The sequence below is a fragment of the Typopeltis vanoorti genome, chromosome 18 (assembly GCF_054136105.1).
Source record: "Typopeltis vanoorti isolate ZY-2024b chromosome 18, IOZ_Tvanoo_1.0, whole genome shotgun sequence".
In the NCBI taxonomy this organism is placed as follows: Eukaryota; Metazoa; Arthropoda; class Arachnida; order Uropygi; family Thelyphonidae; genus Typopeltis; species Typopeltis vanoorti.
Window position 1 is genome coordinate 47,426,773 of NC_143566.1, and position 12,799 is coordinate 47,439,571.

The 12,799-nt window shown below is 37.1% G+C and overlaps 1 protein-coding gene across 1 annotated transcript in view; it reads left to right on the plus strand.

The window, feature by feature from the left end:
- The first annotated feature begins 179 nt into the window (after positions 1-179).
- PGAP5 (Per1-like protein PGAP5) overlaps positions 180-12,799 on the plus strand; it is a 115,086-nt gene continuing 102,466 nt past the window's right edge. The window contains exons 1-3 of the mRNA XM_090408665.1: positions 180-297; positions 3,629-3,755; positions 11,928-12,029. Of these exons, the coding sequence (XP_090264791.1) occupies positions 11,949-12,029 (81 nt within the window). The 5' untranslated portion in view covers positions 180-297; positions 3,629-3,755; positions 11,928-11,948. The remainder of the gene's footprint in view (positions 298-3,628; positions 3,756-11,927; positions 12,030-12,799) is intronic.

Sequence of the window (12,799 nt, forward strand, 5' to 3'; positions counted from 1 at the left end):
TTTCATCCATTGTCGAATATAACCGCGTGTGTGAGTATTGGAAGAGAATACTCAAAGTTTTGCTTTTAAACGTTTTTTATATTATATGAATTTTTCACTTTTATTAGAAAACTTGAATGAAAGAATCCAAATTAAACATTATTAGTTGCGTACGGTAAGAATCTTAACTGACTTCTCTTTTATGTAATAAGCTACTGTAGTACCACATCACTGCAGCTGTTTAGGCGTTTCTAAAAGAGAGAGAGGGAGGGGGGAACTTATGATCTAAATCGGTGTTTCTCAACCTATTTCATACAGGTGAGATTTTAAGGTTTTACATTAACTTTCCAACTTGACCTGCACGTTTACTTTTTCAATTTTTTTTAATGTAGTCTGGGAAGTATTTATGTCTAACGTTTATATTTATGTAAATTTATTATGAAATTGATATTTATTAATATATGAGTTTTAATTAAATTAAATAATCTTTATCTTAATAGACAATAATATATTCAAATATAAAATATTTAAATTTAAAAATACAAAATAATAATGCAAGTAATAATAAAGATATAAAACTCAAAATATAAACATTCCCATATATGTGAACAGTATTTTTTTTATTTTTCTTCATTTCAAGAGGTATATTTTTGAACCTTTAACTATTAATACACAATCTTTAGCAATAGATTTTTTTTTTCGGAACTTCCAAGCAGGTGTTAGAAGTAGAATACGAGTTAATCTCTGGATCAGCATGTAACCGGCCACTGCCATGTCATGATCAACACTATTCTTAAAATACAGAACTCTTTTCCTAATTTAATTTGCCGCTAGAGTCGCTGTGTGATCATTTGGATAAGTCTCCTGTTAGTAAATGTAAGTGTTGTTTCCATCCGGGATCGCCAGCGTAGTATATCAACATAGGAAGTAGCTGTAAATCAATAATGCAAATCAGCAAGACTTGCACGTGCCGGAAAATTTCTCCGTGAGATTATTACAAAAAAAAAAAAAAAAACTGCAAGTGAGTAGTGGCATTTGCGATTAGAAGTAAGCCATCGGTTTCTAGTGCTTATCGTTTTCTGTAGAACAGATGGACTTTTATACTCGAAACACCTGCTCGTTTCTCACCATTATTTTCGTGATATTATAATCTTTCGTTTTTAATCTACAAGATGGGCATACTTTCCACATTTTTTTTTTTTTAAAAAACTCCAGTATGCAGTATAGTTCAGTGTGCGGTACAGTCGAAAAATGCCTTTTCAGCCCCAGAAGGAAAATCTTTTACCGTGCAGTTCATTTTTGTTAAGAATTTGACATACTGCATAACTACAACATTTGGGTATTATTATTTAATATTATGCCACTAAATCAGCAGAAGGTCAGTAATGGGCTTACTGGCTTTCATACTTTCCTATTACATGTAAGAGCTACATACCTATATGAAATATATTAGTGCTCGATTATTTTTTTAAAAGCTTCCTCAGTGGATGACATAATTTGTTCTGTCATGATTCCATAATTCTGTGTAGGATGAACCCCCTCCCGTGCATTTTGTAATATTTTTGTAATTAACATTAATTCTTTTAGAGGGGTGATGATGAGGTCGCCTTAGATATCTGCATTTTTGACTGAATATTCTGTAAATATTAATTGAGAAAGATAATTTGTGTGTAGGATTTTGTACTCATATGTAATATAAAAGAAAGGTTAAATCATTTATTTCTCTTTCTAGTAAACTTTATTTTTCAGTTTTAATACTGTTAAGGTGAGGTATAGAATTTTGATGCATTTATAAATCAAGAAAAGGTTAAGTATTAAGGAGGAAAGACTACATAAATTTAGTTTTGTTTTCTGTAGTAAAACATTTTCTTGAGGTGCCACCCCTTAGGCAGCAGTAGACCCAGACTTTAATTTTAAGGTGATGATTGAATACTGGATTGAGCAGTTGAGAAATACACTCTTGGAAAAAAGTTATGGGCACTTAAGTGTGAAAAACAAATGCCATGTTGCCCACTTTAATAAAATGGATCTCCTTGTGGTGTGATGACTGCAGCTATCATGAAGGGCATACTTTCCACAAGCATACGGTAGCAATCAGTGGGAATTTTGAGCCATTCTTCCAGTAGGCATGTAATGAAATCCTGGGCTGTTGTAGGGTGGATATCCCTTGACCTCACCCAATGCTCCATTTCATCCCACAGATGTCCAGTAGAGCTCAGTGGAGGCCAGTCAAGTGTGGTGATGTTCATGTCTGCAAACCACACAGCTACAGAATCTGCCTTATGATACAATGCATTGTCTTGCTGAAAGAGACAGTGGTCAGTTCTGTTTGGTTTATAGTTTATTTGGCACAAAGACAACACAGGTCATACTGTGCCATACTAAAGGTTACAACTATACATAAGCAGTTACAGAAAATTGTAAACAATATGTCTGTACAAAAATCTAGTTCCACAAAGCAGCATCTACAGATAAACAGAACAGCTGCAGAGGGCACAGCAACACACAAGGTCAGAGGTTATTACAGTAGTACAAAAATAGTTAACAATATAAGTTAATACATAAAATACGCAACACCATGCCAACTAATGCAGTATCTACATAAATGTAAAATTATAACAGATGCTTTTACAGCAGTAGAAAAATAGGCAAAAAGGGATTATTATACAATATGCATGGATGAAAATTAAATTTAGCCATGCAGTATAAACAGAATTTAGCAATACATATAAACAGAATTACTAGAAGGTACACAAATAGACAAGGTGTCCTACTGCAATACATGATTAGTTGAAAAATAAACTAGTAAATAAAATGCATATACATAAATGTTAAAAATACCAAGCTATTTTAAACCTGGTTTTACTCCATTTCCCAAGTAAGCAAAGAGACAAACAAGTCAAGTTTGTGCCTGCATGCATTGGAGGTCTAGCTGACCCTCAAAGTAGTGCAAGACCAAGGCAACTCTTGGTAAAAGTAGAATAAGCTCCGATCACTAATCTTAATATTTACCCTTAATGCAAAGCACATCTCCTGGAGGAAATGTATGATGTTTTGTATTAAAGGCAAGGGACCACTACCCAGACCGGTTTCGACCTTTATTGAGGTCTCATCAGTGGGAGCCAGGCTAGAAATACCAAGATTTAGTAATACAGAGCTTATAAGTATTTTACCAGAACAAGTTACCATAAGGTGTTTTAACCTTATTAAATAAATTCCCACTGATGAGACCTCAATAAAGGTCGAAACCGGTCTGGGTAGTGGCCCTTTGCCTTTAATACAAAACATCATACAGCTCCTCCAGGAGATGTGCTTTGCATTAAGGGTAAATATTAAGATTAGTGATTGGAGCTTATTCTACTTTTACCAAGAGTTGCCTTGGTCTTGCACTACTCTGAGGGTCAGCTAGACTTCCAATATGTGCAGGCGCAAACTTGACTTGTTTGTCTCTTTGCTTACTTGGGAAATGGAGTAAAACCAGGTTTAAAATAGCTTGGTATTTTTAACATTTATTATACCCAAGGTAAAATACTTTCTGCATTTATATCTCCTCCTGAGATTTTTATTTAATAAGGTTAAAACACCTTATGGTAACTTCTTCTGGTAAAATACTTATAAGCTCTGTATTACTAAATCTTGGTATTTCTAGCCTGGCTCCCACTGATGAGACCTCAATAAAGCGGCCCCAAGAGAAAGCTCCATGTTCCAGTCTTCTTTTGGATTCCAGTTGCCAGTTACCAGATCCCAAGAGAGAGCTCCTATTCCAGTATTGTTTGGTAAGAACCCTTCTAGTTTTTCTTTTGTTGGTTTTTATTTTTTGCGGCCTCGTTCCAATCGGTGCAGGTCCGTTTTAGGGTATTTCCTTTCGAGGACTGAAATTTGCTATTCCGTTGGTAAGGTATTTGCTTTTAAACAATGTCGAAATTCTTGCCAAGAGTTCGTACTCTCGGGATCGAAATTGACCCAAACATCGACAAAGTGACGTTTGTGAGAGCTCTTCTCAAAGTAGTCAAAGCAGAAAGTATTTACGGGCTTACCCCTCACAGGGGGGGGTAGATTCCAAATATTAACAAACAACAAAGAAACAAGAGAAATGCTCCTTAAAGGCGTAAAATGTGAAGGGAAAAAATACCTACCCTTCCTAGTCGGGAGTATTTTAAAATCCATAAAAATTGACAGGTTTCCACTCGAATATCTAGAGAAAGGGGAGGAAATCATTAAAACCATTTTCTCCAAATGGGGGACTGTCCGAAATGTAACAATCGGACAAGATGCGGATATCCCAGAGTGGAAATCAGGGGAAGTGAGCATTTCAATCGAGATGAAAACCCGAGGTTCCCAACTTGATTTTTTTAGGCTCAGCAAGAGTAATAGTCAATTATCCAGGTGTAAGAAAACAATGTTTTTGGTGCACCGCTTTGGGTCACCTTAGCGCTCACTGCCCGAAAAACAACACATGCCGCAACTGCTTATCGACAGAACACACATTGAATCAATGTTTGTCACCATGCCGTAAATGTGGGAACACATCCCATAAAATAGACATTTGTCCTAATAGGACCCTTGCAGAAAGAGCAGGAGGTGCCATAACACCTGCGGCAGTAGCCATTCCTAAGCTCACAACAGGACTCTCGAGCTACCGGCCAAACAGTAAACGAACCACAAACAACTGAACCAGAAGAGTTTCCAGCCCTCCAACCGCCAGCTACCGCAACGACTACATTAGGAAATCGGGCAATAACTGGGAGGAACGCAGAAGGGAGAATTAGGAAGAAAAAGAAACAGAACACTAAGAAATCGGAAGGTAACAATGATAGCACAGAAACAGAGGAAATGGAAATCAACACCAGTACAACTAAATGACCCATCACGCCGGAAGAAGAAGAAGGAGAAATGAAACGAAATAAACAGGACACTGAAAGCCAAATAGAAGCCTCAAGTTCAGATGAGGATGAGGAAGGAAATGAGATAATATCGCGAAACAACTCAGAAAATGAGGAAGAAACCTCATCAGAAGAAGAAGACAGAGAGCAAGGAAACAATCCAGAAACTAAGGAAGGAACAGACTTTGTTAAAAGCAATACTCCAAACGGCTCTGTCATTCTGAAGAACTTTAAGGGATCTCTTAAAACGGCAGAAAAACTATTTCAGATAATGACCACAAAAGGAGAGCCAACTTTCTTGTTCTTTAAAAGGAGCAATAGACTCATATGGGGAGAACTCTATGTAAAGGATATAACCAAGGTTGAGCCCCAGCAACTGGACGGTCACCTGGACTTAACAGAGGAAGAAAAACAACACCTATGCGACACATTGAAGTCGCTGACACGAGTAGATCTGGAAAAGAGATACCCAGGGATAATGAAGGAATTTGAAAAAAGAACTTTACCAGTAGATACAAACACCGGTTCTTCTCACCCCATTACAAAACCGGTAAAAAGAAAAGAACCCCCTATATGAATATTCGAATGTAACAAAACGAATCCTCTTCTATCTTAGGAATAAACCCGAGATAAAAAACAAAGTCCACACAGCTGTACAGGAAAAGGGAGATGTGGCTTTGCAATGTGAAGGTGAGCTAGAGAGTCTTAGAATATGGCTCAAGTTTGGGAAAGTCACTTACGACCGAGCGGAATGGAATGAATGCTTGAAGAGAATATGGCAACTTAATGATGAAGAGTCAGTACACGTACTCACAGTGATGGAAAACGTGGTAAAAGACCATGAGGAAGCAGTAAGAGATAGCAGGGCAAATATGACTTGAAAAAAAAAAAAAAAAAAAAAAAAAAACCTCTTCTAAGTTTCTTGGTTCTGTTTCTGTATTTTCACGCTTAATCCACATAGGAGGGGGCAGACCTGAGAACCCGAGCGGCGAAGGCTTACAGCGAGGCGGTGCAGCTCCTTGCGGGCTGCATCACTCGGGCCAGGCTCTTCCCCCGTTCTTGCAGTACTTTTCTGTTAATTCACCGACTTTTGTTGTTTCTGTTTATGTGTGTCCTAGTTCTTTTGATTTTCAATTTATGTGTGTCTTCCTGCATTTGTTTTTTTCACTTCTTTCATCGGCCAGACATCTGAAGAGGTGGCTGGCCGGAGAACGCGGAGGAGAACGGATGGAGGGAGATAATGTCGGAGATCTGCTTGGTGTTGGCATTTAAGTCAGGCCAAGTAGATCGACTGAGGCCTCCTTTAACTATCTACTACTATCCACTCTATCTTTCCTCTCCTCTCTCACTATCAAGCTGACTCTCAGCACAACTTTTTTTTAAATCTAAAGAGGCCAGTGATGAAAGGCATGAACTCCCATTCTACCTCAATAAAGGTCGAAACTGGTCTGGGTAGTGGCCCCTTGCCTTTAATACAAAACATCATACATCTCCTCCAGGAGATGTGCTTTGCATTAAGGGTAAATATTAAAATTAGTGATCGGAGCTTATTCTACTTTTACCAAGAGTTGCCTTGGTCTTGCACTACTTTGAGGGTCAGCTAGACTTCCAATACATGCAGGTGCAAACTTGACTTGTTTGTCTCTTTGCGTACTTGGGAAATGGAGTAAAACCAGGTTTAAAATAGTTTGGTATTTTTAACATTTATTATACCCAAGGTAAAATACTTTCTACATGCATATACATAATTTAAGTTAATCAATGCAGTATCTACATATACACAAAATTACTGCAGAGGTTTCAGCAGTACATAAATAGAGAACAGTAGAGGTTAACATATGCATATACAAAACAAGTCAAGGAAAGCAGTATCTACATATAGTAAGATTACAACAAATGTTATTATACTAATACATAAAGAGTCAGAAAGGAATTATTATACTGCATATATGCATAAAAATTAAGTTTAGCATTGTGGTATTTACATATTAACAAAATTACAACAGGGTGACACAAATATACAAGATCAAGGCCTACAGTAATACATAATTGGTCAAAATGTAAACCAATGAATAATATGTATGCATAAAAGTTAAGTTAGGCAATACAGTATTTACAGATAAACAAATTTACAGTCAAATGTGTTTGTGCAAATTAATTCTTTCTAAAAAATTAAAACATCATACAATCTGCCTAGTCTGGTAGCATTTCCCTGAGTGTATATGGCTTGGTTAGATAAGTGAAAATTTCATTCCTCTCTCGTGTAAATTGTTGATATTGTTGATTTTCGACCGGTTCCTGAGTTAGTCGATCTCTGGCACGGGCAAGCAGGTTTTTCCTCCCGGAAGCTCGGGTTTTTCGTCCTGTAAACTCAAGAAAATCGACCGTAGAACCCACATTATTTTCAGACATTAAATATATTGTGTTAGGGACCACGAGATGGCAGCACATTTGAGCCGTCTCTCTTCACTGTGTACTGCTTAATTAGTGATAGCCTTGGGCCATCTATCTCTGATTGGTACCAGTGGAGATTGAACTGCCCACTCAGTCTCCAAAAGTTAGATAGGGCTAAATGGCCTCACCTACTCCCGTATATGGGAATAAAAAGGCGTTAGCTGATTTTTTTTTTTTTAATTAAAACATCATGCAATCTGCCTAGTCTGGTAGCATTTTCCTGAGTGTATATGGCTTGGTTAGATAGGTAAAAATTTCATTCCTCTCTTGTGTAAATTGTTGACATTCAACCAGAATATGATAAATAGTGAGATGTGTATTGCATTTTTCATATATGGGAGGGTCATCAGCTCTCAGTAAATAAGAATGCGTAAGGTGACTGTGACCTATGCAGAGCCTAGCAAGAACAACCTCCTCCCCTCTCTTTGTACATTGACTAGAATGCCAGTGCTTAATTTGTTTGTCAATGTTTCCTGCCATGTTGACTCCCACTGAGCAATTAGCTTTGATCTTATAAGCTGTCTGTAGTCTGTATATGGAACTGTCAAACAGTATGCGGAGAAGGCATGAGCTGATTTAGCAGCTGCATATGCAGCCTCATTTCCCTTAATTCCGATGTGGTTGGGAATCCAGCAGAACTGAACATCAAAATTAAGGATTTTCATTTTGTGAAACGCGTGTAGCACCTCATAAAGTACTGGATGTGGATTATACATAGGAGAGGGGATAGCCTGTAAAGAGCTCGATGATCTGTGTAAATTATACACTTTGGGTAGCAGTTTTCTTTTATATGAACAAGTGCAAGCTGAATGGCATGTAACTCTGCTGCATAATTACTGCAGTCTGGTGGGATCTGATTTGAGATAATAATGTCAGGAAGCACAGCCAACAGAGGTATTAGTTCTTGAACCATCAGTATAGATGGGTAAGAAATCACCGTGTGCTGCTCTGTGTGCATTAAACAATTGCAGATAGATGGATGATGGAGTATAAGATTTCTGTAGCTGACAAAGTGAGAGTCCTGCAGGATGGTATGCAAACCTGCCATGGAGGGATGCTGTTATGTTTAGTGTAGCTAATGTTGTCAACATTTATACCAACAGCTTGCACAGTTTCTTTAACACACATACCAAAAGGATGTATAACAGTTTGACGTGTGTGATATTGAGTTTCCCAATGCACAGAGAAGATCCCAGATCATCCTACATAGTCCATGTAGGATGATCTGGGAGAGATTTTATTTTTAGAGCATAATTAAGAGATAACTGTTTCTGTCGAAGTGATAGAGCCGGTTCATTTGCTTCAACATAAAAGACTTTGAGTGGGTGATGTGCAAAAGGCACCAGTAGCTATCCAAATACCCTGATGATGGGTGGAATCCAACCATCGTAGGTTACTCTGTCTTGCAGAACCATAGACTTGGGATCCATAATCCAGCTTTGAACGTATAAGTGCACAATAAAGATGGAGCAATGAAGCTCGATCAGCACCTCACTCAATAAAGGATAGAGTGCGAAGGAGGTTCAAAGTTTTTGAACTTTTCTCTTAGTTTCAACTATGTGTGCTAGAAATGAATGTTTTCTGTCAAAGATGAGTACCACGTTCTTTTTTTTCCAGATTGCATGCTTCAGTCATCTGTTTTACACCTACCTTATTTAATATCCTGACCTTTGGAATACTCTCAGGCATTGGCTCTGCCAGATAATTCCTGAGTAGAGACTAAGCAGCATTGGTTTCTCTCCCATACAGTTCCTCATTCCATGATACTGCTGCAAGCTGCCTCCTGAGTTTGCCATAATCACCCACCTTTTTCACATATAACTTTTTCTCACAAAAGCCCTGATATGCCTGGTGATCACCCAAGTGATCACTTCATGGTCACTTTCACTGGAGGATGATGTGACACTGCATTTACAACAATATCTTCTGATGAGATAATCAAATCCCTTGATCCTCGTGTGATCTCTGTTATGTACTGCTTAAGGTAGTTATCCCTTCAAGAAATTCATTATCTGTGGTTCCTGATGCTGTCTTTTTATTCTGGTCTATATTACCATGATTGAAATCACCCATAATGATCACCCTTTTCTTATTAGCCAGACCAGTTTGTCTAAACATTTCCTTCTCACTGCCTTCCACATTACCAGATCTGTAGTAACACCCTATTAAACATTTCATCCTGTCCACCTCCACTTCACACCATACTGCTTCAAAACCACTCTCAGTATTTGCTCTTGGCACCTCCACCCTAGATGGACATAACTTCTCTGCCATCAACAGTAACATTCCTCCTCCCTTTTTGCTTTGTCTTTCTTCACGAAAGACTACATATCCCTCAGTCTCTATTCCTGTCATAATGTCATCCTTGTTCTACCATGTCTCACTTATACCAACAATATTTTGGCAATTGAACTCTATCAATGCTACAGTTTCATTCCCCTTCTTTTGAATACTTCTAGCATTTGTAGACATACACACTAGCTCATTTCTATTTCTATAACAAGTCCCACTAACCCCACTTCTTGAACACGACTCCCCTATCCATTCCTATCTATCATCACTGATACTGCATCCCTCCACAGACCTAAATATCACTCCACATCCTTGACTGTCTTAATTCTTTCTTGCTCACTCCCTGAAACCATCATCTAACCTTTTCATGCAGTGTCCACTTGTCCATCCTTACCTCCCCCATTTTGCTGTCCTCTCTGTGTTCCTTCTCTTATTCTCTCCACTCGTGCCACTCACCTCTCCCCTCACAGACTCGTTTACCTTACTCTCCTGCTCGTCCACAACACTTCTTGCTTCCTCAGGTCTTGCATTCACTTCACTCATTCTCTCTTGCAGCAACAGTTTCTCCAACTGACTCACACCAAATCCATTCAAATGTAGCCTATCTCTTTTATACAGCTCTATCTTCTCCTAAAACTCATCCCACACATTCACAAAATGAACTTCTTTCTCTGCACATAACTTTGCTAGTATACCATTCAAAATCCTCACTTGCATTCTCAACTCAGTGCGGGCATCACACTGACCACCTTACCTATCGCACTGTTATCTTTCACTCTATTTAACAGCCTCATGATATCCCTACTTACATTCTTCTTGTTACCAGTCAGATTATTCTTGCCAACTACAACTATCACTACCAACTCTTTTGATCGTGTACTCCTCTTATCCAATGCTCATTCTACCTCCCAGAAAACAGACATTATGCACCTTTTCATTCACCACACCCCTTATCATCGAATCTTCATACATTGCCACTCTCAAATCATTTAATATTTCTTTCAAATCTTTTGTACTATTCTTCCTCTTTGTACTCCTTTGTAGACAGTTATGTAAGGTGTATTCTTTCAAGACCAACTCTTCAAATTTATAGCTATACAGATTTGCCCTTGGTGGTAACAGTATCAATCCATAGTTCTGTTTGTTCTTCCACTTGAAAAAGTTTGGTTATGTCTGAAATGTGGTGATGTCAGAATCAGGTAAAACAAAATTATATTATTTTATGATCATCTCCATGGATTCCAAAGACTTATCCTGGGAGGTCTACACTAGCCATTATTCACATAATACCTATTATACCTCTCCTTAAATTTATTCTTTGATAAAAACACTTGTGACTGCCTTTATCATTCCATTTTTCAGTCACCACTCTAAAAAAAAAATTGCCCTTGCTAACCACATTCTTGTACGACTTCTAGTTGTGTAAAAGTGTGGTTAGCAAGGTGATCCATGGTGATCTCTGTTCTCTCCTGTCAAGTATTGAAAAATTTTTCTGCATCTACCATATGAAATTCATTTATATGTTTGTCATATCCATTCTCTTTTTGGCTATCAACCAAACTGTGTAACACAAACTCTCAGTCTGTCCTCCACAAAGCAGTCACCATTTTGGTCACACATTTCTGCATCCCACCACTTCCTCATCTTTAAAAAATCCAGATGACCAAATCTGTGCATAGAATTGCCATCATATGCACAATATGATACATATGACATGACAAAAATAGCTCCTCTAGATTCACTTACTGTAATAAATGATGTCATTATGTGTGAATGCTGTGCAAATCTCTCTCTTGTTTGTAGCAATTGTTTCCATTCATTTCCTTAATTGTTTGTCACTGCTGCATTGAGAGTTTTTTTTATCAGGCTTTTTTGTTTTGTTTTTTTTTTGCATTAAATCATAATCAAAATTATGTGTTATTTGACATTTCCTTTAACAAAATGTTGTTTTTTCTCTCCTTTGTAGTTTTTTTGAAATTTCCAAAATCGTTCAAAGATATTAAAATAACCTGACCATAAACATTCATTTGTACTACTCACTAGAAGATTTTTTTCTCCCTTTTAAAGCACTATACACCACAACTTCTTGCTTTCCTTTATGTGGGTTATTTTCTTATATGTTTCAGGAATTTAATTCTGTTTATGCATATTCATTAGAAACTTCAGAATTTTGGATACCATATCTGGAAGATAAAATAAAGAATGATGTGTGTGGGAGGTTGAGTTAGTTAACTTATGTTATGTATTATTTATTTACTTTTCATAAGACCTCATGTTTTTAAATATCAATAATAATAATTAGTGGATTTTTCTATATAGATCTATGAAAGAGTTTGCAATATGAAATTCTTATTCCAAATGAAAGTGAAGAAACTTGGGATATATGTACTATATATTTTTACAGTTCTGTTCTTTTGTGAGGTAATTACATAAACTTCTTTATTTGAAAAAAAACACCATACTATAGTGTAAATGTAATAGTTCTAGTTATTTTTATATGTTTTCTTAATTTAGAAATATACAAACTATGATATAAAGTCAGTTGATTTGTTATTATTCAAATTATTCTCTTTTGTTCATTGTGGAAATTTTGAATTATAATATGTTAGCATTAACAGTAGACTTAACTTTTTTAGAGAAACATTATTATTAATGTTATGCTGATATCTCCAGAGAGTCAGAAGATCCATTGCTGGAGATCCACACCAACCTTTATACACACAATAGCTGTCATCCTTCTCCTTAAACGCATTCATTCTATTCATTTGCCACTGTCCAGGCAAGAAAATCTATTCTACACACTCTTACTTACCATGTTCTTACACAGCTTTCACTGATGATCCCTTCTTCTCTCCCTTCTTTCCATGTACTGAAAAATGTCTTCAGTGTCAGTTCTATAAAACCCATTTAATAACTTAAACACCTCTATCATGTCTCCTCTTTTTCACCTATCAGCTAATTTTTGAAGCCTACAGGCCATCAGTCTATTCTCATAGGGAGCATTCTGCAGACCTGCCACAGTTTATCTAGTGGTGAGTGATAAACTCACCACTAGATCGTCTCCTGGAATCCAAATCTGTGCACAGTGGTACAGATGTGACCTTATTAAAGCCTTATATAGGTAATAATAATGTATCTATCCCTGCCTGTTAGTGTCCTCTTCAACAACCGTGTAATCTTATGTGCTGTTT